Here is a 27,724-nt window from a genome sequence, read left to right as displayed (position 1 = left end):
TTCGAAGTCGTGTTGATAGTTGCGGTATCTCGACTCAAAATCGGTTCAAAGTCAAGAACAAGGTCTAGTAATTAAGTCTTGCAGTAACTTGCCAGTTGCAATCGCTTAACGCAGTCACGACCTCAATCACTCGCAATTCTTTAGACGACTATACGAGTGAGTGACCGTTAAAGCATCCTCAAAGGCCAGTTCTTGGTCTCGTCTCAATTCAACCCCTCCCAAAATTCCTGAGTACCCGGCCGCGTCCTCCAGCTAATCAAATCGTCCGCAGGGTTAAGCGTTTTATAGCTAGTCTAGGATCCGGATCGATTATCTCACGAGTCCATCTGCACTCGGATATCAGGATAGCAATAAAATACTCCCAGCTGATCCAGATCTTATCTCAGCTATGCTCAACGGCTTTGGGATGATTGAACTGCAGGGTTAGGCTCACAGCCATTCATCCCTCGATTTGACTGTCCCGAAAATTGAGTCATTGTGTAGCTCGAAACGTAGATAATGATTTTGGAACGTGTTCAGAGTGTGGTTCCTGCCGACTTCGGTCCTGAGAAGAGAAAACATTTGAATTTTGATAAATCTTTCTCTGGTAATACAGGAAATATCCAAATCAGATAAGAATAAGGAGAGCGGTTAGCCAAAAAGGCAATACAATTTGTAACAGCTGTTAAACTACGAAAGTTCAACGAAGACCGAGTGTTTTTTCCATCTATTATTAATCACGCATTACGTCATCCGACGATGGAAACTATTGACTTACGTGTGTAAGTCAAGCTGTGTGTACACAGCTATTCAATTACTACATCATAATTGAGCAAATAAATTGTGCCAGGAGGGGTGGAGATTTACCTGTCAGCTTTGCTTTAAAAGCTCAGCAAAAATCCTCCACTTCCACTCTGCATCGAGTCACAGACTTACAATAGTGGCATCAAATGCTAAGTGTATGTATAGCCGAAGATAAACTGAGTTAATTTATTGCAATACCTATATCCGCAAGTGTTATATTTGACGAGTCATTTATCACCATATTCAATATTTGCATATAAAAATGCGTAATTTTAAAACCGAAATAGTACTTCTGTGGTACAGAATTTTTCGCCTTTGTATTTGTAACACGTCGTAGTTTAACGAGCCGTGCCGACGACGAAGTTCACTAAACTTACCAGAATCATTTCACGCAGGTGAAATCGAATATGGATACGAAACAATTACCGAGGAGAGTGCCTGCCTCTCGACAGACGGCATCTGCACTGTTCTTGGTGCGAAAGTTCTCTACTCGGTGGAAACACGGTCCAAAACGGAATGATATATCTGCGAGGAAACCCGACCGACTAAAAGAAGCGGGTTGAGCTTGGTGCCGAAGGCTCGAGCTACGACGAGGTACTGCCGTATTTCCTCAAGGGAGAAGATAACGGGGAAATCGATGATGTTGGCACTGCGTATCACGCAACCGGTGGACCAATGTCTGTTGAACGATTCCCGTACCAACCTCCATTTGCGGCTGCGATACTTAATGCTTCTGTAGAGGCGGGTTTCGGCGTCAGCGAGGACCTCAACGGGGCCCACTTCACTGGTTTCACTATCGGTCAAGCCTCCAACAAGAAAGGCGTGAGACGCAGCAATGCTGCCGCGTATCTGCGACCGATTAGACACAGATCGAATCTTCATATTTCACTGAACACCACCGTCACCAGGGTGTTGATCGAAAATAACGCAACGTACGGAGTCGAATACTACAAGGTAATGCTGACCTGACCCCGAATTCTAGAACCAAGATATCCGTGGCACTGGTGACGCGTTCAAGGAATGGCAAGAGAAGGATGTCATAAATTGGTCGTCCGTATGTACGAATGGAATTCATTCCGTTTTGTGTGGTCATCAGTGGCTTCTAATATGATGCATATATCAGCCAAGGATTCCGTAGATATTTTTTATCGTGTAGAGTTTTGCTTTTGCTGAAACACGAGCTGAGAGTTGTAACGTGAGCACAGTATCTAACTGTTCTTCAGACATTCGTACATTGAATGTAGTACCCAATACTCGGCTATACCATCAATATTCGATAGACCGTAAGAAAAATGCTTTATACTATTCAGAGATAGATATCTCGAAACAGCGACTTCCAATACAATTTGATGTAGTTGAAAATATCAATCAACGTCACTAAAAGCATCACCCGGTAGAATCTTATTAGTATACACCAATGGCCTAGCGGACTATTTATTTTCTGCTATATTTCTTTCGAGCGTCGATCGGCAAATCACTAGTTGAATATCCTCCGCAGGACGGCGAGATGAGCACTGTCAACGTATCAAGGGAGGTAGTTCTCTCCGCAGGCGCCCTCAAGACTCCCTTCATCCTTAAGCACTCCGGAATCGTACCCAAGGAGGAGCTGGAGAACTTCGACATCACGGTTGTTAAGGACTTGCCTGGTGTTGGCGAAAACTTCCATGACCATCCGACCTTTCCTGTAAGCTTCACCTTGAACGACCTCGACGAATACGACGACAGCTGGGCTGTTGCTGCTGAGTACCTCACGTTCCGAACCGGGCCTTTGTCATCCACTGGACTGACTCAGGTTGTAGGCGTCTTGCCGAACAACGATACCACTGATGAATGGCCCAACGTACAGCTCAATCCTGCTGGTTACCAGTCAGGTTGCGCTCCTGGTGAAATCGACGCCCTTAAAAGCTCAGGAAAACGTAGCGTGAGCATATCCGTTGGATGGCAGCACCCCGTCAGCAGAGGTTCGTTCATTGTTAAAATCACTTTACCGATTCTTCAGAAGTTTCTGTTTCAAATTCCATCGAGATACGGCAAAATTAGGAATGGACGACTCAATCTGCTGGTTAGAGTTTAGACTGATGTCCGAAGGACAGAATGTCTTGCCCTTTCCAAAATACCAAGTGTTACATGGACTTCTGTCGATCACTGATTCAAATTTCGGGCTGTTTCGATGCTCCACTACAAAATTCGAATGCAATCTAACTCTCCATAACTTTTTGCACTCCAAATTCACGTTTGGACAAATTCTTATCGGCACAAAGAAGCTCTATTACTTCGTTACGCTTGAGCAAAATCCATCCTCAGCACCCGAGTACAGAAAGTTATGGAAAGTCTAGTGAGATGTGAAATCGTTCGGGAATTGTTCAAGCTATCTAGGGACTCAAGGGAACGAAGTTACCTATCATAAATTACCATTATGCAGGAAACATCACCCTGCGTTCGAGCAACGTCACTGACAAGCCCGTCTTCTGGGGAAATTTCCTGGGTGAGCAGGAAGATGTTGATGGTTTGGTCAGCGGTGTCAACTTGGCTTTGAAATTGGCTGAAACTGACGCCTTGAAGGCCTGGAATCTAACTTTGTCCACCACGACACTTTCCGGATGCGCAGACTACGATTACCCTAGTGACGAGTATTGGGCTTGCGCTGTCAAGTACGACACGGCTTTTGGACATCATTACTGTGGTACCGCCAAGATGGGCAATTCCTCCGATTCCATGGCAGTCGTCGACCCTCAGCTACGCGTTTCTGGAATCAGCGGACTTCGCCTTGCCGACGCATCTGTCATGCCACAAGTGAGTTTAGCGTCGGAGCTTTTCAAGCTTACATGTTTTGTAGGGAAAAATTGTTTATCCGGTTCTTAAAACCTGTCATTTCGAATTTGAGTCCAAAATTTTCGAGTCTTAAATTTCAGTTTCGGTACATCGATGTTGCGTGGGATTCCATTTTGGATTTCAAATTTGGAGTTCAAATACTGTTGAATTCATAATGGCGGTATCAGTGTTCTTACATAATTAACAAATACTGATTTCGATGAAAACAAACTGGTATATTTTTATCATAGTTGATTCCAAATCCTTAATCGTTAATTATTGATCTAGATTAGTTTGCCTGCTTTCTGTACACCCCAGAACATTTTTGATATCAACATCTAAAAATTAGATCTTAAACTGTGACCGCCTCTTACCTTCCTTCATCTCTCTAGGTCACATCAAACAACATTGCGGCACCCGTAATGATGATTGAAGAGTGAGCTGTCGACTTTATCAAGAAAACCTGGGCCTAGTAATTTTGGCCGTGGCATAGAGACTCTTGTGAATATTGATTATCTGTAATGAAACCATGTAAAAAAAAGTAAAATTTTAATTAAAGGCTTGTGTTCGTTACGGATCTGCGAAGTTTGCCGTTATTTTTTGATTTGAATTCCTTGAGAGAGCGTAATTGTCATAATGAGAAATATTCACTTTATTTGAAATACCCTTAAAAGAGAATGAAATATATTCTTTGTGCCCGGCAAAAATTTTTCAAAGAAGAGAAATCGAAATCATCGTAGGTCAAACATCAACTAATAACCAGCTCCTTACCAATGAAAGAAAACGTTTTCTAATTCTGCCGACTTTGATACAGCCAAATTTTTGGAATAGACCTTGAAATAAAGTAAATTTAAGTTTGTAAGCTTTTCAGAAGATCCTGACGAAAGTATTGCGAAAAACTTGATTCATTTCTTTTTCGTTTTCTCAATAAATAGATGATGATTCTGGTTCTACATAGAGCTTATTCAATGACGCATAATAACTATGTTCATAAATGTACAATATATATACTTCGAATCGTCAATATATTTGTAAGATCTTCAAAAAAAAAAACATATTTTGTTTTGCCCTAATCATTATAATAATATTAATAACGTATGGTACAATTTCGCTGGCTTCAAATTTCACTTTCTTAACATATAATATTATGCACAACAGAAAATAAGGGTAATAGTAATAATTATGATGATCGTAATAATAATAATGATGATAATAATAGTATCAATAATTATAATAATACCTAAAATATAATATTACTTCAATCGTAAATGATAGGGCTCCTATTTACAAGATATCACACATACAGCAGTCGTACAATAATATTTTACATTGAACACTTAGCTGATCAAACTTATTTAGGTATCTGCATAATATAATTTACATACACACACACACATATATATATATACATATATATACATATGCATGTATGTATAACATATTTAATGGTATTTACATTGTTAGATAGTTAACTCCATTACGCGCACGTGATTAGAAAATATTTTCTCTCTGAATTTTGTTATAATTTTGTTGCTATTATCATTTGTAATTTACTAATAATATTATTTATTTTGTTGATTTTTCAGTATTATATTCTGGTAATCGCGTCGGGAATCATATTGTGTATTTTTTGTAACGTAATAGCGTGTGCGTGTATTTTTATACATGGATAAATATGTACATAATTTATATAATCATTATTTACAATTTTTAGTTTGTGAATTTGCTGTTTTTTTTTTTCGATTCGTGCAAGCAGCGTCCAACATATTATAACGATGTGTATACTTATATATATATATATATATATATATATATATATGTATGTATATAATATATATATTTGTGTATAATTTTTGTAATATTTATTTATTCGTTTGCGTGTATATATATAGTAGATTCTCGCTTATCCGACCTTCGATTAACTAAGGTGCCGCATTATCCATCTCATTCGAACACTTCACATTAACTGAGGTGTACGATCGGATAATATAGAGAACCTCGGATAAAACGGTATAATCGGCTATGCTTGTGTAGCAAATAGTCTTGTATCGCTACTTTGTTTGAATTGGGAGCTGGAAACGCGACAGTTCTGTTTCTGGAATCAACGAGAGAATATAGCGATGGCTTGAGTTATCTACGTTTTCCGTATTATCCGAGAATTCACTTATACGAGGTAAGCTTTTTCCATATTACCTCGGATAAACGAGGTTCTACTGGATGTGTATATACACTATATATTTTATACGGAAAATTGCAGCTAGATATTTTTATTGTTATATCGATTCGTTTACGAGTTAATTCTGTTTTTCTTTTTGTTTTTTGTTTCTTTTCGTCTTTTTTTTTGTTTTTGTTTTTGATTAGCAAATTGAGGCACAAACATGGCTGAAATTGTACATCCGTTACAGGTATAGACGGGGATTAATAGCGTATTACATTTGAGTTAAAAAGAGCGAGAACATTATAAGACGGGTAGAGAATAAAAAGCGGGGGATTTATGAATTTTATTTTTCGCTTGAACTTCAGCGGGTTTTTATTAATTATGTAATCTTACAATCCCCTTCTCTTTAAAATCCTTCCATTTCCATACAATTGAGTAAGATTTAACATTCAGTTCGGACAGACGCCTTGTTCTTCCACGGTTGTTTAAAATGAGGGTAAAACCACAAATAGCATCATATCACATTATCTGCGCACGAACATCGTCAAAGCTAGGGCCCAAAAAGACTAGAGACAGAAGACCGAACTCGATGCCGATGACTGAAGCTCTGGAACTATCAGTCAATTTTTAAAACCAATCTGGACGTCAGAGTCTTTTATAATACAGAAATCTGTAGGATTATTGGTGGAGGAACGGTGCACAATAAATTTTCAAACGCGTTCTGAGAGGTTATAACATCTAAAAACCCGAAACAGATAGTAAATTGAAAAGTTAACTGGGCTAATTTTGGGCGCCTCAAAAATGTTAATGGAAACCGTCGAGATTCGATCTTGGCCAAGCTCGGTCTCCCGTGCATCGTTCGAAGTTTATTTTTGGTCTGCATCACGCTTCTCTGTCCACGCAGAGATCGCCTTCGATTATCTCGCAGCGCCGAAGGTGCTTTCGATTCGAAAACAGTTGTTATACAGAGTGAGAGTTTGTTTCCGAAGATTGAAAGCCGCCCCTCACACGATCTGCGCTCGATTCCTCTCTCCCGCATCAATTCTTCCCGGGGCCGAAATCCGCTCGGCTGCAGGACTCTGCGTCCATCTTTGGCTACTGGTCATCCTCTTCGACTGGGATGAAGCGTTTTCTGAGTTTTAGCGTCGTCGCTTTAACTCCTTGCGGCTATCAGCCAGGCCGCGGTTAATACGCAGTCGTCTGGTGGTGCATCAGCGGGTTAAAGTGATGGCTGAGATGGTGAGGCGGCGGTGGTCCCGGCAACGGGCTGTGCTGTGGCGCCACCGGCGGCTGACACACGTACCACTCCGTCAATTCCGGCCCTCTGGAGGCTGCGTGAGGCGCCGCGTTGCTCGGCGCCGTCGGAACCGCCGCCGGAGGCTGCGGTGACTCCGTGTGACCCGTCACCGAGAGGCTGCCGCCGCTGCTGCTGCTCTCTTCACCCTCGCTCTCGTAACCGCCTCCGATCTTTCCCTCTCCAAGCGTCATGCCGTGCACCTGTTGAACCAGAAACGTTTGAGGGATGAGAAGATGGATGACAATGGATGACGATTACATGGTGAGTCAACCCAATCAACTTTTGGCGGATTTCAAATCTCCGAAAACACATGATACGTAACGACTGTCGGACCGTACAGGATGTTTTCTGTGAAACTTGTCACTCAACTCCAGCGGAAAGGCAACCGAAGCTACACTTTGGGTGCGTTCCGAATCTAGTTGGTAACGCTTAAAAACTCTCTAGGACAGAACTCTCTAGTGACGAACTCGGCAGTAAAAGAGAGATAAAAAATTGATAGCATTCAGAGGTAATTATAGCGAACGCACCCTTTATATTGATACGTATTCAAAGTGCGGCTCGCGTGTCTATATATTTGATAGTGTTGATCGGCTGGTTTCACAGAAGGCTTCCGTTATATTCATACGGAAAGAAATCCCTCAACTTTTTTTTATGGGAATTTAATATTGTTTATGAGTTAGGGTACGAATTCACCCCCAAGTCGAAGGTTTTTTTTTTTATAAGGGTAAATGGAATACACCGAAACTTGAAAAAATATCGGGTTGAAGTTAGATTGATGTAACGATGCATGCAAAAAAAAAAAAAAGAAACGCAATTTTTTTAACTTTAAGACGATTTTAAAGGAGTTGAGGTTGCAAAATATAATTTACATGCTTTGCTTTATAATGATTACATGACTTTTAAACAATTCTACAATTGCAACGTAATGATTTTTCATCGAAATGCAGAGGTTACATTAACGTTACACGTCCAGCAATATAGAAAAACAAGATTTCGAATGATCGCAATCGTAATTTACCACTTGAGCTTAAAAAAGCAATATGGCGCCCATAATTGCCATCAGCTGATGATTTTAGGTTACCTAAGCTAATATTGAGTCATTCGCAAAATCCGACAAACCTATCGGTAGTTTATTTCGATAAATCAAATCCACGAAGGTTAAAAAATACAATAAGGAATCAGTTTTCTTTTTAGATACAACTGTCTAGGATTTTTTATATTATTGTTTAACTTTTGTATCATTTCGATACTACGATTATAGAAATCAAGATAGTGGTTTTACTATCCTGAGTGGACAGAGTTTTGCGCAAAAGTGTTTCGAGAGTGTTAAATTGATATTTGAATTCTGAAGATGATCGACAATTTACCGCCTTATGATAAATTTCAAACTCAGTTATATATTGAAACGAGTGTTTCAAATTAGAAACACAGGGTAAATCTGAAATCTGTGTTCTACATTGTTTTCATAACAGTTGAAAAATATGTGATGCAACAATTGCAAGTCGCGGATTTGAAAATGAACGATCGTCTTCGGAAGTAGCAGCAGAAATAAATTGCTAAGAAATGCGCAGGCTAATATCTGGACGCTGCAATTCTGAATAAACTAAGATTTCTTTACCGTTAAGTCAAATAAATGTTTCTAATCAAATAAACGTACTTCGTCCATGTTTTCTTATAGTTCAGCGAACAAAATATCCGTCGTAAGGCTAGACAAGATCTGAGCAGGAAGAAAAAAAAGGGTAAAAAAGAGAGAATCATAATATTTTCGACTTAGCCGGCGTTTAAATCACGCGACTCGAATTCATCATGAGCGTCACACTTGTCCCAGGATTTGTGACTCGTTGTACAGTCGTAGCTTGCGCATACACCTCTCTCTCTGTCTCTCTGTATTCTTCTCTTTTCCCGCGATCTCGATCTCCGGATCTCGGACCTCTGGAGATTCTTCGGATCGAGGATGAGAGGCGTTTTCGATGCTGTCTGTGGTTCACGCGCGAATGGCTACGGAATCTTAATAGGAAATTACCCCGGAGCGGTCGGCCAAAATCAAGGTGTTCCACCGTCGTTCGTCTCCTTCTCAACGGTGGATTGACGCGCTCGTATCAAGAGAAAACGGTGAAACTTAGCAGATTAAATGTCTGACTGCGCATGCGCGCTTTGCCGTCTTTTTATGCAGGCTGGCCACCTCAAGCTTCATCTATCAGACTCGGTTTATTATGGTTATGGAGATGATGGGAATTTTTAATTTTTTTCGTCGCGTACCGATCTTAAATAGTTAATGTCGTGATTTAATGAGGCTATAAAAACTTATTTTCAAAAAAAAAGATGGCTGATGACTGCGACAATTCATCGTAAAAACGTAATATCAATTCGACACTTGATGCGGGAGAATTTGAAATCTCTTTCTCCACGTCGAGTAAGTTGGCCCCCCTGCTTTGCAATAGAATTTACTTATTTTGCGCATGCGCAGCCAGTAACTCAGTCTGCTAAGTTTCCCCGTTTTCTCTCGGTATAAATCTCGCAGTGAAGATTTTGCTCCCAATTTTTATTCTCACAGGTTTAGCAGCGATTGTTTCTTGCACGTACCTTCATGTGTTTGCGCAGAGAGCTTGGATGGGTGTATGACTTGTCGCATCCAGAAACCCGGCAGTTGTACGGCTTGTCCGAGGTGTGAACATGGCTATGTTTTTTCCGGTCACTGCTGTTCGCGAATCTCCTCTCGCACCCGGTATATTCACACTTGAATGGTTTCTCTCCTGGAAATAAACAAGAGAGTGGAAAATTTTAATTAATTATCGAAGCCGTTGCCTTTTTCAAACAAGATATTACTCGGACGTCTGACAGCTGGATCAGAATTCTCCGCAGAGTGTATTTCGAGTTTCTACAATAACCCGAAGGAAAAAAATCCTTGGCAAGGATTTATAACTGCACGCCTACTCCTAAGCTTGGAATCATAAATATTACTCCCGGGGATTCCTCCACGACACTGTGAGTATGGACTGAATTTTCCCCCGAGGAAAGGGCGGGAAATATAAAACGGCCCGAAGGATATAAGAGTAAAAGTGAGAAAAGGAAGGAAGTTGAAAAAAGAAAACTGCGGGGTAAAAAATATCGAGATTGAAGAGGCAAGTGGAAGAAGCTCGGAGAGGGTCAGAGCCACGGGTAGAGCGGGACTTTATTTATTTTCACCGGAAGTTGAGTGGAAAATATATTTCACTTGGTACAACCGCGCAAGCTTCGCGAATTTATTTTTTTTCCTTTCTCTTTAGATTTTTTCTTCTTCTTCCTTTATACAGCGAAAAATATGCATACCTAAATATGTTTCACGCGTTTCATTCACCCCGGCAAATGGTCCGTCAAGTTTTCTTCTGCAATAATTTTTTCGGTTCTGTTTCTACATGCTAATTTCTCGGATTTAGACTAAAAGATAGTCAGAACTGAACAGCGACGTTTCTATCATTAGGTTTTTTTTACTAGTATTCACCTCGCGTTTATTTAGTCGGCTATTGTCCGAGTTGCTATCAACTATCCGCTGTTTGTGTTCCCCAAGAGATACATTTGATATTTCGTGCATTTAAATGAGCTCTACAAAGTTTCAGGAATTTACTAACCCATTCCGCATTTAGAATCTATTTTCATAATTCATGAATGCAAAAATGCTTGCATGTAGCATGTAGCAACCAAAAGAAACAATGGAATTATTGAGCAGGGTTATTATAAGTGTTTCAGTCACTAGGGCCTTCAATTGCAAAAGTTTTATATACCCAAAAAATAGAGAAACAATAAAGTAATCAAGTAATTCTTTTTTCCATCTTTCAATCAAACGCAAATTGAAGCCACTGGAGAAGATCATTAGAAAATCAACGAAATTGAATTGCGTGTTAACACCCGGAATGAATTTTTTTTCTTTTATAGAAAAAGAAATACCGCGTGATAATTTTCTGTTTTGTCTCACACAAGTATAAAAATTGGATTCTTTTCTCGCCCAAAGAGCCAGTCGTAAATGTTTCGATATTACGATCATTCAGCAAGAGATTGGAATTGAGTTGAGGGTTGACTCGGAGTTGTAATCCGATGAGCGATCGAGAAAATATTCATATATCCACGAGTACACAATACGGTATACATATGCATGGGTACACATAGCAGTATATACCATATATACGCGTGTGTATACAGTTGGACAAAGGGTGTCACCGATTTAACGAGACAATTAATAACTTTTCTCAAATCTGTCCGGGGCAGAGAATAATCGGCTATATAGGGTGTATGGAGAGAGGGATCCCTCTCTCTCTCTCTCTCTCTCAATCTCTCTCTGCTCGAGGAAGCGGCGATGCGTCTGCGTGCATGTGTGAAATATATTTACACACACACGCGCACTGTTTGGCAAATAAATATAGTACGTAAATAAAAGTGTGACTATCCTTAGCTGCTTTGCTTCTATTCTCTGTCGGCCGAGGACGGCACTGCACTGTTTAGGGGCGGGGAGGGAGGGAGGGTCGGGTAGGCAGGGTCGATTGTGTGTGCAGATGGCAACAATATGCCGTGAAATATTGCAGCCGACGGCAACGACCACCGAAAGACCTGGCGTCGCGTTCTACGACGACCGCCTGCAACCCGCGCCTCTGCTGCCCCCTCAAGTTTTCTACCTGAACTACTCAAATCCACTTATGGGCCCTGATCGCCTGTCTTGTCAGAGAGATCGCGCTGGAATCAAAAAAACAATTTTGATAGCTGGATGTGGCCGGGTCTCGACCGGTGCCAAACATCGTAGAATAATTCTACACGAAAATAATATTCTACACGATTGTTTGTAATCACTAGACCGAATGATTGATTTTAATCAATTGTTTCTCAAGCGGAAAGTTAGTCCAAACGTCAATTAGTGCCATTATTCATTCGTTAATGAGTATGCCGAATGAAAATTATTCCGGTAATTATTGTTCTCTACAAAATGTCAGTATAAAGATAATGCAAAGTACGATTTTCTGCAGAACAACAGAGTGTGGAATACGATGGATGCGCTGAATAGAATTCATGTAACATGCATGTGAATTTAAAAGGCGGGGAGTAATGTTTCGTACGCAAGAACAGAGGTGCGTATAGAATAATAAGTACGATGAAGAGAATAATTATTTTGCCCTACATTTACCGTGAGTTTTATTCGCAGAACAATTACAACGGATAACTTCGCGCAAGTAAATTCTAATCGAGAATGAAGAAAAATCCCTTGCTTTACAATATAATTGTAATAACCTATGTAGAATAACAATCTTTCTTTAACGCAGGACAATTTTCGGTGTATGTAATCAACGATTCCTTCTAGAATAATACAGTGTCGGTATAAATTTTTTACAAACAGGCAATCGAATCTGGGAAGATAACGAAAGGAACAGTTTTCGTGTAGAATTATCGCGACATTTTGAGAAGTGACTTGAATGCCAGAGTATTACGCACAAATATTAAAACTGTTTACAGTGTTCGGATTCAGCGCAATGTTGTATTTCTTGCACGCTGTAAACCGAATTCGAAACTTGTCAAATTCGGATTCCAGCACACCGGGTGTGCAACCCATAAGTTTACCCGAAGTCTCGGGGCCCGCGTGCCCGGAGCAATGCGCCGCAGTGTTATGACTCTCAGAATGGGGAACACAATGGCCCAGATCAGCGCGGGATAAAATAGTTATTATAATCGTTTTAGCCCCGGCCCGGCGTGCCGTTCCTCGCAGCGAAGCGCGCAGCCCGCCGTCGGATTGGACGGTATGAATCAGAGGTTCCCGGGCTGAATATGGGGACCAAGACGCGTGTATGGGTGCCTATATACCGGGGCACAAATGACTGGATTAGAAAAATGTAGATCACTATCTCGTTTGGCAGACAGAATAAGAAAAGGTCGCTCAGTTTGTTCCGTTTGCTCGTTCCTGATCCGTCCGATGGCCGGCTTAATGGGCCCGATTCTTTTATGACTCGTGTTGTTCCGTAATGACCGCATGTATACACCGCGAATTTTGTTAATGAGTGATCGAATAACGCCTTGTTGTTTTCGAAATTGCTTTCGGAGCGTATCGATGATTATCGCGCGACTCTTTCTTGCTTCGAGTATTGTTTTTTAATTTTTTTTCTTTCTTTACGCGTATCTTTTAAAAAGGGTGCTTTCAAAACCTGTCATTTGAGACATTCATATATTTGGAACACTTATTGAAGAACCAAAATCCTGGCCCGTTACACGATGGCGTGATCTTCAGCAACGGGATAACTCGAGATTATTAATGATTCTAGTGATTGATACTCTTCTGTTTCCTTGCAGACAGTAGGAAGAGAGGATTTCTCGGTACATTAACAAATTTTTTTTTTTTTTTTTGTTTTTGCTGTGAGACTCGAAATCAGGCGTTCAGAAGCTCACGACCTCAAAAATATAATATGGTTGTAAAGTTCGGTAAAGCACGAGTGAATTTGCAATTTTTATGTGATGGCAGTAAATTATATTGTTAGTCGGAAAGTTTTAGAAGTATGTAATTTAAACAGAGCTGCAATTGACGGAAATGGTCTGTGGAATTGAAGAAATTCATTAAAATTTACCTAAATCTTGTCATTGGTTGTGTTTGAAATTACGCAAATTCGTAGCTTGGAGTAATGGTGCAATCCAAATTAACCGACATCATAGTTTATCATCAACGGTAAGCTGACGATGAGTTGTTACGTCTCGAGTGTGTAATTCAATTTGAATGAAAAAAGAATATCGCCTTTTGAATATCCGTAGGTACTTACCAGGAACTTGATTTGATTTGAATAAAGGTACCGTACGAGTCGACGGTGTAATAAAAACCGAGCGAAGTCACGGTTTGGGTTTAAAATCGAGCAAAGTGGTATTTGATTCCGTATCTTGACCTGGCTCAACTCTGGATTCATAGGTTGACGGTGTGGTTCAACCGAAGTCGTGTTTGCATTTTTTGCCGGATAGATTCGAAGGTCCGACTTCGAGACGAACTGGTTCCGAGTACCTAATTGTAATAGTGCCCGGTACCGTCTGACTCCGTGTAGTTTTTGCGAAGAGAATGCAGGGACGGTAATTCTCAGGCAGGGTTTTCTCTTTTTCCGAGAAATCTTAAGAAGAGAAGAAACGGATAGTCGGGCTGCAGCTAGAGGGAAAATAGAGAAGGCCGAGACGCCGCGCGCCGCTGCCAATGTGCCGAGGGTATTTTCATGCCAGTGAGAAGGCGAGTGGCTCTCTCGGCTCGTTGAAGAAGAGGATTTTTGGAAACCCGCGCCGAATGATATATGGGCGTTGGGCATTGTCCGGCGGGCTGCAGCGTACCGAACCGGCATAATGGATGATTTTCGCAACTATTGTGCACCGAGGACACTGCAGGGCCACGGAAACATTGTTGCCAACCTTGCAGCCACGCTAGTCCGACCCCCTCCCCCATTGACAGAGGTTCTCGAGTGGATAATCTTCCCGTTATTCGTTCGGCATTAGCTATCCCAGATCCTCATCGCGTATCTCGAGCCGTCTGAGATAAAATTGTAAACACAGACACAGGGCTAATTCCTACAGGACCCCTAATCCCGGCTGACTGACTACTTGCGCCAGTTCCGACACCTCCAGTGACGCGAGGATCGAGTTTAGATCGGTTTTAGATAACCCAGAAGTTCGAGATCCTTGACGATATCCGTCGGCACAGTCCACGAATTTTTACCCACCAGAGATATTGGGTCAAGATAAATTGACTATTTGTAAATTGTCCAGATATTGACTCCAGATTACAAACCGAGATACTGAGAATGCCACTTTTTTCATCTCTCAGAACCACCGGCGCATCTGGCTCACAATCAGTACAGTTTCTCTCAGAGGCCAGAAGTTCCTGTCACAAAACTCCAGGCTTGTGAGAGGTTTGGAACGATGCACAGAAAAGAAGATTCACACCTTGGGTGAAATTTTGACTAATTCGTTCCGAATCTAATTGAATAACATTTCAACGGTATCGATATCGATGATAATAAAGTGTCCTAAATCGACAAGATCAAAACTTAAAACAACCGAAAATAAGCAGTTGATCACTTTATCACTTTTTCCGGTCCAGACATTAACCGGTAGGACGAGGAAACCTTTTTACCTCACTTGGACTCTCTCTCCGTCTCTTTCTTTCCCTGATATTCCCTGGGTGCGCACCGAAGAAGCTTACACGCATGTGTTGATACGGATCGAATGTGTATGTTTGTATACACGCAGGTATGCACCTTGAATAGCTCCGAAAGAGCGAGAGGGCGAGAGGAGGGGCGGCGAGTTCATCGCATTGGAAGGAACAGACAAACACTCGAATTACCACACCAGAAACCATCTGCCGATCGCGCACTCCCATTCATAGCCAACATGGCGGAATGATCGGGGCACGAAGAGCGACGGTAGTCCACAAAACACGCACACTACACCTAGTTGCATTGCGGTTCTTTTTCATCCCAGTTTTCTTCCTCCCTGTTGCCGTTTCTCCCTTTTTCTCACTTCCTCAAGCCGCAAACCGCGCGTGGTTTGGTGAAAATCAAGTATACCTGGCTTTTCAACAACCTCAAAAAGCGCTAACCCCGATCATGCCTGATGACATCATTCTCTTATCATCAGAGTTTGGATCCTTCGAACAAATTATACCTCAAACGAAGGTCACCGGTTGTTTGCTTCGCGACCCCCCGCGCAGCGGCGAGCAATTGAATTCAATAAAAGTACCCCGGGTGGTTTTGTAATCCGTTGCGATTACCGCGGACTCTCTCTTCGTCTCTCCGACGGGGCGCACTTACGAGTATCCTTTTCAACCACGCGGCTCCGCCTCATACTCGTCCTTCTCAATCCTCTCCTACTACAGTCTCAGTCCTGACCTTACATCGACCATCCAAAGCTCAAGGTCAATCTTGATTCACAATCGATTAAACTCCGTCGCTTGTAACTCAAAGTGGCGTTAAGACGCACGGCAACAATTTGAGGAGTAGAAAAATGTCTCGGAAATTCGTTAAGGATGTTCAATTGTGTTTTCTTCATCTGGCATTCCGTGTTTAATCAAATATGATCAACAATGTCAACTTGGAAGGAATACCGTTTCAGTGACCAGTTTCACTTTGGTTCAGGACATTCGCATTAAGATTACGAAGATTAGTAATATTTGTAAAAATTCCCAAAAAGAGTTCCAGCAAATTTGCACCGATATTCAGTATTTTCTTGGTCCGGTGTTTCGAATTCGATGGACCGCGATTACAGTGCCAACTCGGAAAAACCGTTTCATTATAAACCGTGATTCCTGTTCAGAACTCGAAGGTCTTTTATAATATCCTGCCTCTTGATGTTCTTTAAAAAGCGCAGCACTGAAACAGCGACTCAATCCAGTCCTTCTTGTTTGCCGAGACCCGATCCGAACCCCGGTTGCGACGATTCGTCCGAAATCGGGTTCCATCTCAATTCCGGAAAGCCGGTAGCACCGGGTCAACGCAGGATGAGTTTGGCCGTGAAACGAGTCCCGGCTACCGTAAAGCAAGCCTGACTATGAGGGGCACGCATGCATGTAAATGCTTGCACAGGGATCCACCGACAATCAGTCAGTTTTTCTCTTTCAGCGTTCGCGTGAGCTTTTGGTCTTCTGGATCCAGACCGAGTGCCACCGAGCCGAGATCAGAGTTTGAGATTTTTGAAACTACCTCCATAAAAGATGGGGGTGCCACCGGAACGGTATGCGGACCGCGTATCTCGAGTTACCAGGGCCGGGATCAGGGCCAGTTGGAAAAATTCTGGTAAAGCAGTGAGAGCGTCAAGAACGTGACCCACTGATGAAAACGGGCCCTCAAAGTCCGGATTCTTGGGTGTCGATTTCCGGAAAATCTTGACCTCGGTGTAGTTGGTCTTCACGGGCCCCCTCCTCCATTCTCGCATTAAAAAAATTCTCGTAAATCTGCTCAACAGAGGCGACAAGCGGATCACCTTTTACGACTTAACAACGACGCCTCGTCTCGTCGTCTTGCCAGCTTGCCCCTTAAAGCACATACCGCGCTGCTGCTGCACAACTGACACGCAAAACGGAGCTGGTGTAGCTATAAATTTAAACACGTATACGGTGTCAAGATTTCTTCCTCCCATCGCTACTTGTCCAAGTGTATATAGTTGTCACGGTGTCTCGCGTATCCGTCGGGGAATCAGAGATGATTGTATATCTCTTAAGCGGACGCGAATTTTCAGCCAGCTCTTCAAGCTTACATTATTTCGTCAGAAAATTCCTCACAGAGATTCCAAAGAACATAGATTCTCTAATTTTCAGCAAAAGTAACAACAAATTTCAGGTTAGATCAGGAAAAAGCACTTGTTTCAAGGCTAGCGGTTTTCAGAATATCATAGGCTAGGTTAGGAAAAAACTTCCGCTTCAAGCTCACGAATCTTTTAACCATTACTTCAGGTTAGACTGAATTAGGAGAAAACGTACCTTCTTACGTCAAAATTTTTCAAACCCATTGAATCAAGCTCAACAACTTTTTAAACTTTGTTCTAGATTCAATTGTATTAGGAAGAAACCTGTTTTCTTAGGTTACGAATTTTCACAGACATCAAAATTAGGTTAGAATGGGGAAAAAACTTCTATTTTAACCTCAAGAATTTTCCAAACATCAGATTAGGTTAGGTTAGGATAGGTTGAAAAATTTAATAAACTATGAAGATCCTTAATAGATCGACATGGGGGGAAAAAAAAGGATAAATTGTATACACCCCGAGCAAATCACTATGACGGATGTGATTTCAAAAGTCAAAATAATTGAGAGCGAGCAGTGTAATAATAAACGAAGCCCGGAAGCACCCTTGACGTAAGAAACGAGGCCAGAGCAGTAAGAGTTCGGGGCGAGGGTAAGTGTTTGCAAATAGTATTGAATGGGCTAATTTTCGGTAGGGTCCTTGGCGCATGCGGCGGTCCTCGACACAGAATGAGCTTCGGTGGCCGGGGTATAAAAGCTAATACCCGAAGTGCTTGAGAGATGCGGAGTTTGCACGGCGTTTCATGCGCTATACCTACCGCCCCTTGAGGAGAGTCCGTAAGCTCGGGGTTTTCGCACACCCTGGATCATTGAAGAGAGTGTCTGTATCGCTGCCGCACAAAGTATTTTCCGAGCATTATAACCGCGTGCGGAGAGAAAAGAGTGTTTGCTTGCTACCCGATGCACGCACCTTCCCCTTTTCACCTCCTGCCAAACGTTAAGATGCCGACGAGGGAAAGGAGCTTCCTGCTTGTTAGCAAGCCATTGTCAAGCTCCGGGCTGGGCTAGGTATTTAGAAAAGATTTACTCTGTGTACCTTACAGTGCCGTCAGCTACAGTAGCCGGTCAGTATTTGGTCGAGTGATCATCCGAGATTAACCCACCCGGGGAAATGAATGTGTATACCTCGGACGAAAAATATACCTGACACTACCGAATATCACATGTTTTTCATACCGTGACGAGTTCTGGTAGCTCGGACAGAATTTTTTCTCACCAGAATGATGAATAAAACGATTATTTCTTATTTACATAACTCAGTCAAGGCCTTAACAGATCCCCGATAAATCCCGGTCACTATTATCGTCTAGAGTATCTTTCGTGCTTGTCTAATTGGAAATTTATTTACATACATACGTACGTACAGGGTTGTTTATTGCCTAGTGTTATTTTCCGTGCACTGGAGAATTAGCGTCGATATTTCTAGGAGGAATTGAATAAACCGAAAATCATAAAATAAGTGTGAAAATGCCGAGAACAGTTCGATCAATTTGGATTGCGATGTATCTGCACTTTTCGAAAAATCCATTTAATCAAGACATCAGATAAAGGAAAGCTGTAATCCATTATTGTGGTAGCCGTAATTATTTCCGATGAAAAGCTCGACATTTTACGAATATTCCCAAACTTTCGCTTGTCTCTGTATTCCGGTAACGTTGAAATAGAAAAAGAGTGAAAATGATTCGTCGGATAAAATTGTTTTCAGAGATAAATCGTAGTGAAATTTTTTTTTTTTCACGGTGAATTTAACACATTTTACACACGGCGCGCGCTATCAAGACGGGGCTCGGTTGTCTTCGCGCGAGTCTGGGAAATAAATAAACGGTGTATACGAAATGGAGAAAAATAAAAAGAAGAAAACAAAAAAAAAAAAAAAGAAAGAAAAACAAAACGTAAGATAAGAAAAGAAAGGAAAAGGAGAAAAACAAATGAGTAAAAACAAGAAATAATAAAAGACAAAAAAACAATATCGCAGCTAGCCACGGTGGATGATTTAGGGGGCGCAGGTCGGGGTCGCGGGTCGCGGGTCGGGCCCGTAGCAGGAATGCTGCAGGGCCCAAGAAGTCCCTTTCTCTCTCTCTCTCTCTCTCTCTCTCTCTCTCCTCCGCTGTCACGCTCTCTCCTCTCGTTCCCCGTATACCTCTTGTGGGAGTAGGATAAAATGATAAGAGAGAAGGACAAACGCATAGAACATTTACATAGGTCGTTAGTATGGCCCACTGCTTATGCAGTTCAGCCTGTACCAGGTCCGCTGCTTCAGTCTCCGAGAACCAGCACGAGGCGAACCGTACGTAGGTACCGCCGAATTCCCGTTTTCACAACCAGCCGTAAGGAGAAGAAGAAGAAGGGAAAAAGAGACTCGCGGAGAGAGAAGAAAGAAAGAAAAAGAAAAAGAGAAAGAGAGAGAGAGAGAGAGAGAGAAACATGGAAACAAAAATTTTATTCCCATACTCGGAAGGTCTGATCGAAATTGCGTTTCCGAAAATGTATGACACTTTGAAAAGAAACTTGGTGTGGACTTCTACAAACTATATAGAATTTGGTATTAAATAACACTATCTGCAACTGATGTCGAATTTTGGAATTCACCAGACAAATTGTTTTAATATACTCCACATCGGCTAATTTCGATCAATTTTTAACACCGTCATTTTTTACAGTCTACCGGTTACACGGTCACCTTAGTGCTATTAATCCAATTGTGGTCATATTCATTTGAGACGAGTAGTCAGAGGTCACGGCCAAACAGTGGTACGGATTGGTGTTTTGACGTAGATGAAAAATAATTTTCGAACAATAAAGTATACCTGGTTTATCAAAAGCTTCTGTCCGAAATTTGCTTAAAGTTGGATTTAAGTCACGAATTGAATATGTAGTTGAAGAGATTGGAGGTCGAGTCGATGAATGAAGAATATTACGAAGTTGATCACAAATGGTGGAAAAGTTTCTCAATCTTGGAAATATATTTCTTCCCGGAAAATAAGAACCTTTGCGGCGACTGTTGGTCCGGAAAACAAAAGAACAATTCCTGGGCCTTGGGTCAAGTGTCCCAAAACTGTGCGTGAAACTGGACAAAAGGCTGACTTGAGGGGTGCTGCAACGGTTGCGGCCTCCACCTTAACGATGAGAAAGTATGAAAATGAAAGAGAGGGAGAGAGAGAGAGAGAGAGAGAAGTGAAATGCACGAATCCCGGGGGACGCAGCACCGCGTCAAATTCATTGGATGCTTGGAGGTTTGACGCCGAGGGCACCAGGACTCGCATCGTAATTTAATTTCGTAACCTGATATCCAGCTTTTGTGCGTACCGTCGTGTGGTTATTAAGACCCGTAGGACGTTATAATTTTCTTACGGAATTCACGGCGCTAGGCTGGCTAATATATACGTATATAATACAGCGATCATCCTTGTCTCAGGAAAGAAATTCTTTCGCCTCATTCAGAAGCTCCAACGATTCTTTTGTCTCAAATTATCCAACGTCGGTATCTTGGGAAGTAAAATCGCGCTCATGCGCACCAAAATCATCTCGAGTTACAAAAAAAATTTCGTCCACACGGTACAAATTGACTTCACAAATTTGGATTCCGGATGTTTTTGGATTTGGATTAGGATCCCAAAGTTTGCGAAGTTTGTTGAACGAACACGAATGCTGCTGTTTTTTTTTGTTTGACGTCATTGAGCGTTTGGAAAACATTTAAATTTTACCAGGTTGAAGTTAGTAGCGTTGACGTAACGAAACATTGCATGAAAAAATCACTATTTCGCAATTTTATAGTGACTTTAAAGTAGTCAAGTTCTCGAAGTGTGAGCTGTTTTGATTTTTTGCGGTTTACTGAATTTCAGACATTCCTAACATCACGAAATAACGATTTTTTTAAAACGTGATTCGTTACAATATAACGTTAACAATTTCAGCCTCATTCAATTTCACCACTATCGATGAAGCGAAACTTGCAATACCGGACCGCATAAAATCGTAGGTACGTGGATCATGAAAAACTGTTCAGCGGTTGAAGAAAAACAACTCCGGTAAATTACGATTTAGACAATCGAAAAGATTTCATTAAGAGAAAAAACGTCACGCGCGGATCACGAGTAAAAGGGTGAGAATACGAACAAGTGAGTAAGAATCCGTAGAGCAATTGAGCGTCGTGATCGAGGATAAAAAATCGTAGGCAGTTAGGTTCGGTCGGATGTGGCGGGGGGGGGGGGGGGGGGGGGGGGGGGAAAGGGATGAGGAGGAATAAGAAAAACGATAAAACGAACGAGCGGTCCGGAGGATTCGCTGTCCGCTATATTTATGAAGACTGTTTCTCTAATGGTTTCGATGCGCTCGCACGCTCGCACGCTCGATGGTACGAGAGAGGCTCGAGGATCGAGCTCTCGGAGGTTGGAGCTCGCGTGAATTATGCTTCATGCGAGATGTCAAATTGCTCGGTATATCGTAAAATATATAAAACTCCGCACGACCGCCTCTGTGGGAACCCTTATCCGAATGTACGTGCATGCGCCGACTTCTCTCTGCGTCATATCCACACTTCGAAAATACCCCCTTCGAGATCGTATTGTCGATTTGCCAAAGATTATAAACATGTCCCTCGCCACTCGGCCTGTAACCCACCATTTCATCTTGGTGAAAAGAAAAAACCGAATCCAACCTATCCTCGTTCAATTTTTTATCCAATAGGCCGAAAGAGTGATTTGGGAACATTTGGTTGACTGAGATGTTCGTTCCGGTGCGAGTTGTACGCCTTTTTATTCATGTTTCGTAAAACTGTCGGATCGATCGTGTTCGCGAATTGAAAACAATGACCGAGATCGTATTGTCTTACTTTTCTTCTTTTCTTTTTATGCCGCAGTGCTATCTTCTTTCGGGATAATTATGCAAAAATCGTACCGTCAATTTGCCAAAGATCAACATGTCATCTTTGTGCTTACCGAAAGAGAAGAAAGGAATAGAGGAAAACCCGAACGAATATTGGACAGACTTCAAGTCAGTCAGTCGAAAGTTACCCTTCAACGTTTGTCAGTAAAAGCAGACTACTTGCAGTTTTCACAACGAATCGCGTTGATGGATTCCTATTTTGGAGTATGCGCTGAGAGAAATTTTTAATTCAGGTTACCGCTCAGTCCTTAATTATTTTCATATTTCACCAGAATCGAAAAATATAGTTCTAGGTACAAAATGAAAATTAGTTTTCTAGCTGTTACCGGAAAGTCTAGTATCCGTTACTATTCTTTCTCATTACCATCACTGTTACTATATTTTCTTGTATAACTGTTGCGAAAATTTACTGAATTTTTCTAGTCACTATGACGAATGAAATTTTTCTCAGTGTGGTTGAGGCGGGAGATTAAGATCAGGTTAGGTTAAGTTATGAAAATTATATGATACAGAAGTGAAAAATATCGAACTCTGCAGAGGCTACGAACCCATCAAACAGATTGGAAAATCTGGGAATTCATTCAACGGAGGAGCTCGAAAAACGTAGTGTTCGGGGACTCGCATTTGTACGTGTAGATTGTGCATGTATAAACGCGCGTTTAAATAGCATAAAAGTATAATGTTTCAGGACACTTGATATTTTCTCAATGATCGTCATTGTGCGACGACTCCTGGCACAGGACGACAGCTACCGACAAGCTACCGTTCTCCGCAGGCTCCCAGCGAATTCCTCTACCCCTCTGCAACTTCAAGTGGGTATGATTTACCCCCCTCTAGATATATCAAGTTACCTCACCACCGCCACAGCCATTGTGCACCATGGAAAATGTTTATCCATGGTAATAAACGTGCGCTTAGGTGTTGGGTATACTATACATTCACGGTTTCAAGTTTTTCAATTCCCATTACTTCCGATTTTACCACGTCGAACTTACCTTCTCTGGATCCTTTTCTCTGTGGGTTTTTAAATTTTATCCCATTAAGTAGAATTTGTATAATTAATACCGATTCAACAGTAACCGATTTTTCCTACCGGATTCGACAGTTTTCAAACGATTTTCTTTTTTTTCACAACCAGGACACATACATTTCTGAGGAATTTTAATCAATACCGATTTAATTGTAACCGGTTTTCACCGATTTCGAGTCCCGCGATCGCATTTTTTTTCTTGTTTCAACTATGGGACTAACGAAATTTTCCAGTGCTATCGAACATGCCGATTTACTGTCAACCGGTTTTACTCGATTTTTAATTTTTTCAATCGATCCTTTCTCTTCTATCGTTGTTAGCCAATCTCGTAGAATTTTGCACAAAATTGAAATCAATGACCTAGCCACTTTAACATAATCGGTTTCAATCGATTTCTTTTTCGATTTTTCCTCACGACTGCACAAACGGATTGAATCTTGATAAGATACCAATCGGTATCACTAATAGCTTGCTATATTTTCAACATTTTTTCGTCCGTGGTTCAGAGAACTTGTGAATAGAACTTTGGACATTTTTTTCCCAGCATTCAGAATCGCATGTAAAAAATGGAACTAAAAGATTTCCACATGCGGGAGAGAAATGTAGGCTCGAGGAATCATGTATACGCACAAAAAGAGTCCAAACAATGATCGAAGCTTTAAACGCGTTTTAGTCACGGTTAATTTGGTTAGTCGACGTTTAGCCGTTAATAGTCTGGAGACGGGGTTCGAATCGATTGGTATTTATTGAGCCCGCGTGACTCGGCACCTTGGGTCGACCAAAAATTCCATCCCCCACCCAAAAGAGGACGAAAAATAGAGAAAAACAACCCGGTGTCTGCGGGACTCGGCGTCACTGTCTCCGCTCTGTTTTCCTCGTGCCTTTGACTCACACATAGACACACACGCAGACGCATGCGCAGAGAATATGTCCATGATAATTATTGTACCGTTTTCTCCTGTGTGGTCAGTTCCAGCTTATTAATCACTCCTCGCAACCTCCGATCATCTAATGATCTACCGGAGGCGTGGCTGTGAGATTGCTAAATTAGATACTCAGTCCACAAACAAGATGGATTCCTGCCCAAGACCAAGAACACGAGAAAAAATTCGATTCGAATCAGAACGGTTCCATCGATGCCTTCCTCTTTATCAGTTACGCTTCTGCATCAAAAGAAAACTATATTTTTACTCTGAAAGTCAACCGAATTTGATCTCAAAATTTTTGAGAAATCGAATGACTCGTGTGGAAAGCTTTCAGAAGTTGAAAACCGATTAAAAAAGTTCCGCATTGGAGGATAATCCCATCGGGCATTCTGAAATCTTTTCTTAAAAAGTAAAAAGAAACGATACATCAAAGGGCAAAAAAAATTTCGAGTCGATTAGTAAATGTGTTTAAAAAAATGTTAAGCTTCGTCTCGCGCCGTGAGTTTATACTCGGAAAATTTCCTTAGGTACCTCAATTGCTGAAATAGTAAGCTGTAACGGAGATGCAAGATTTTTTTTCAACGAATCAGCGGTGACGCGGGTCTCGGTCCGCGTGTGTATAAATACCTACAGAGCTCTTAGCCAGTCGGGAAAGCTCGGAAAAATACTGGCAACTAAAAAACCAAACATTTCTGGTTATTATCCGGTGAACGAGATCTCGCCGCGGTTGAAACCACGACCGCTTATAATATCTACGCTGGGTACAGCTCGTCACTTTCAAGTAAACTATCTCTCCTGTCAGTTTACGTCTCTACGTAGTTACCGCAAGTTACGCTTCAAGTACACATACAAACACCTATACCGAGATACTTCTAAGACCCTGAGTGCCGCACCTTAACACCGTTGAGATCCGAAAATTGCATGGAATTTTCAACACAGGTTTGAATTATTTTTTTCAAATATTCACCTGTTTACTACACCGGTCCGAGAAATTCTCTGCTAATCTTTCGGTGAATAATTTTATACAAAAATTTGTCAAGCGCGGTGTTAAAAACGGTTAACTAAATACAACGTCCCAGCAGGTCATCCACTTCATATTTGTGTTATTTGTTACATTTCTGTTAGTGAATATGACTCACATTTTTGTCATTTTAACACTTAAATTGCCGTATCAACGTTTAATTTGTAATTTCAACTTTTTCTCACCTAGCGATACATTGAAAAGTAATGAAATCAACCTATTTTTTTCAAAAACCTCGCGTCGCGCCACATTGAAAGAAAATTATTTTTCCCGACCCGACAAGTTTTTCTTGGATTCGTTTATCACCAAAAAAAAAAGAATAAAGAACATTTTCCAAACGGTTGTTCAACTAGTATCACAAATTGACAAATTTGTTAAAATTGAAAACAACAACTGAAAATCATCAGAATTGCCAGCGCTTATTTCGTTTAATTTTCAACCTTTCTTACACGCTTTATTTTCTCATTCTATTCTCCAACGAAGCAGTTTGACTTTCGGCTGTTATCACAGTCTCACGTTTCAGCGTTAAGTCGGGGTTTCCAACCGATTTTATACCGCATCGACGGGTTGTTGCGTCAACGCGATTGTGCAGTCAGCCAACAACCCAGCTGTCACAGACTGTCAGTTCATTGACGGTAAACGTGACGCGCCATTAACTGTATCAACACCTCATTTCCGGAACCCTATATGTGTATGCATACGCCGTGTATAAGTATGCGTGTGCAACGTACGCTCGTACGTGCGTGATAAAAAGCCGCGATGCAAGAACTTGGTCCTCCTTTTCTTTTCTTTTCTTTTTTTTTCGCCTTCTATTCTAATTATCATTTAAAAATATTTGACTACTTGAATAAAACTATAATTACCATGTTTTTATTTTCTCGTATTTATTTTTGATCACGTTTTATTTATACACCTTCAGCTATTTCTCCCTCGTCTAGTTTGTTTATTTTTTTCATCTTGTTCTTAGGTAAGTTTTTTCACTCACGTCTTCGAACTGACAGCGCATTTACGGCATAATTAGAGTACGAAACACGACAGCTTTGCTTTTACTACTTATTATGGTGAAGTATAAACTTGGAAAATTTTTTCAGGATCGAAGTATCACAGAGAGAGAATTGAAAGACTGATTGGAAACGCATAAACTTGTGATAATAAGTTCTTTAGGTGTAATATTTTGATAGAGAAAGATGTGAGCTCGGATTTAAAACTCTTTTAAATCAAATTTATTTTCACAATACTAATTTTTTTGAGCTTGGATACTAGAAAATATTTTAGTGATACTATATATTGAAGTAATTTAGCCGACCTGCTGAAAAACCTGAATGGTCAACTGATACTGAATTTTTTTTATACTTTGATACTAGAAAAAGTGGTAAATGCTCGGGTTGATTTATTCAGATATACCAGATACTCGAATGCTTCGATGCTTGAAAACAACAGTGAATTTTTTTATTCCTGATTCTCAAGGAAATTCATCGTAAGGAAGGCCTGATAATCTATAAAATTATGAGAAAATCAATGTGTAGAAAAATTGAGAAATACCGATATAATAATTAAGTATTTTCAACCAAAGCGGGTGAAAACAAAGCCACAGCAATTCATTATTCTCCCTTTACTCTACAGTCTAGTTCCCCCCCTCCCTCATTTTTTTTTCCTTATTACGTTTTCCTCTCCCGTCTTAAAGTCGAGAAATTAGTTGAAACCCTTCCGGGGTTTTTCTAGCTCAGGGAGCGAGCGAGTATCGTGATGTAATTAAATTGGACTTGGACTGCGGTCCTAATTGGGACTCGATGAAGATGTCGAAGCCCTACGGGGTCAGTGTAGCACGGTATCTCGGCTCGGAGTCTCTTTTAACCCGAATAGAAATGCTGCAACCTTGTATATCCAAGGGCCTCAAACATTCGGCTGGGGCTTCCCGTCCCACAACGAGTTTGCGTTAGTATTTCGCCTCGGGCACCATTTTAGTAGACAGCCTGACGCCTACCAGATATAAGCAGAGACGAATACATATGTAGATGTATGTACGCACATAACTCTGCAGCAAAGATTCTGTGATACACCTATAAGAATATATAAATTTTACCCCTGTTCAAAGCATCTGCGAAAGTTGAAAATACTCGACAGAATGTCAAACAGAAATATAAACAAGTTAGATTGAAATTACGCAGTCATTAACGGAGTCGGAATTTGATTTTTTCATTCTCGCTTCGATACATTATAACGGATGGTTGATTTTTTATTATCGTTACCGCAGCCGTAAGAATACGGATATGCTGGCAGCATTTGCGTAGGCGTTGGTTGTACGTGAAAAATAATTTACGACGGCGGTGCGGCGGTGATTTTTAATGCCTACTGGAAGTGCAACAGAGCGCGCAGTGGAGCAAAAATGCAGCGCGAAAACGATCTGGTAGCGTGGAGACGTTATAAACCTATAACGTGGTTATAAAAATGTATGCATCGATCGTACCTGTACCTACACGTATTTTATATATCCGCCTACCTTGAAATACCTCTTCGATACTCTGCGAATTAAGAGAATT

At 41.2% G+C, this 27,724-nt stretch overlaps 2 protein-coding genes across 2 annotated transcripts in view; one reads left to right on the top strand and one right to left on the bottom strand.

Moving 5' to 3' along the window:
* The first annotated feature begins 1,190 nt into the window (after positions 1 to 1,190).
* LOC124181996 (glucose dehydrogenase [FAD, quinone]-like) lies at positions 1,191 to 4,194 on the top strand. The gene is made up of 5 exons (XM_046568772.1): positions 1,191 to 1,256; positions 1,339 to 1,737; positions 2,282 to 2,744; positions 3,206 to 3,576; positions 3,987 to 4,194. The coding sequence occupies exons 1-5, from the start codon at positions 1,191 to 1,193 to the stop codon at positions 4,032 to 4,034; spliced, it is 1,347 nt and encodes a 448-aa protein (XP_046424728.1). The 3' UTR covers positions 4,035 to 4,194.
* Positions 4,195 to 5,888: 1,694 nt separating this feature from the next.
* The window catches only part of LOC124182771 (pair-rule protein odd-paired-like), a 31,712-nt gene continuing 9,876 nt past the window's right edge, over positions 5,889 to 27,724 (bottom strand). Inside the window, exons 2-3 of the mRNA XM_046570429.1 lie at positions 9,633 to 9,802; positions 5,889 to 7,249 (exon numbers count right to left, since the gene is read on the bottom strand). Coding sequence (XP_046426385.1) covers positions 6,938 to 7,249; positions 9,633 to 9,802 — 482 coding nt within the window. The 3' untranslated portion in view covers positions 5,889 to 6,937. The remainder of the gene's footprint in view (positions 7,250 to 9,632; positions 9,803 to 27,724) is intronic.

This window comes from Neodiprion fabricii, chromosome 5, assembly GCF_021155785.1.
Source record: "Neodiprion fabricii isolate iyNeoFabr1 chromosome 5, iyNeoFabr1.1, whole genome shotgun sequence".
NCBI classification, from domain to species: domain Eukaryota; kingdom Metazoa; phylum Arthropoda; class Insecta; order Hymenoptera; family Diprionidae; genus Neodiprion; species Neodiprion fabricii.
This window is presented reverse-complemented; position numbering and strand designations above follow the sequence as displayed.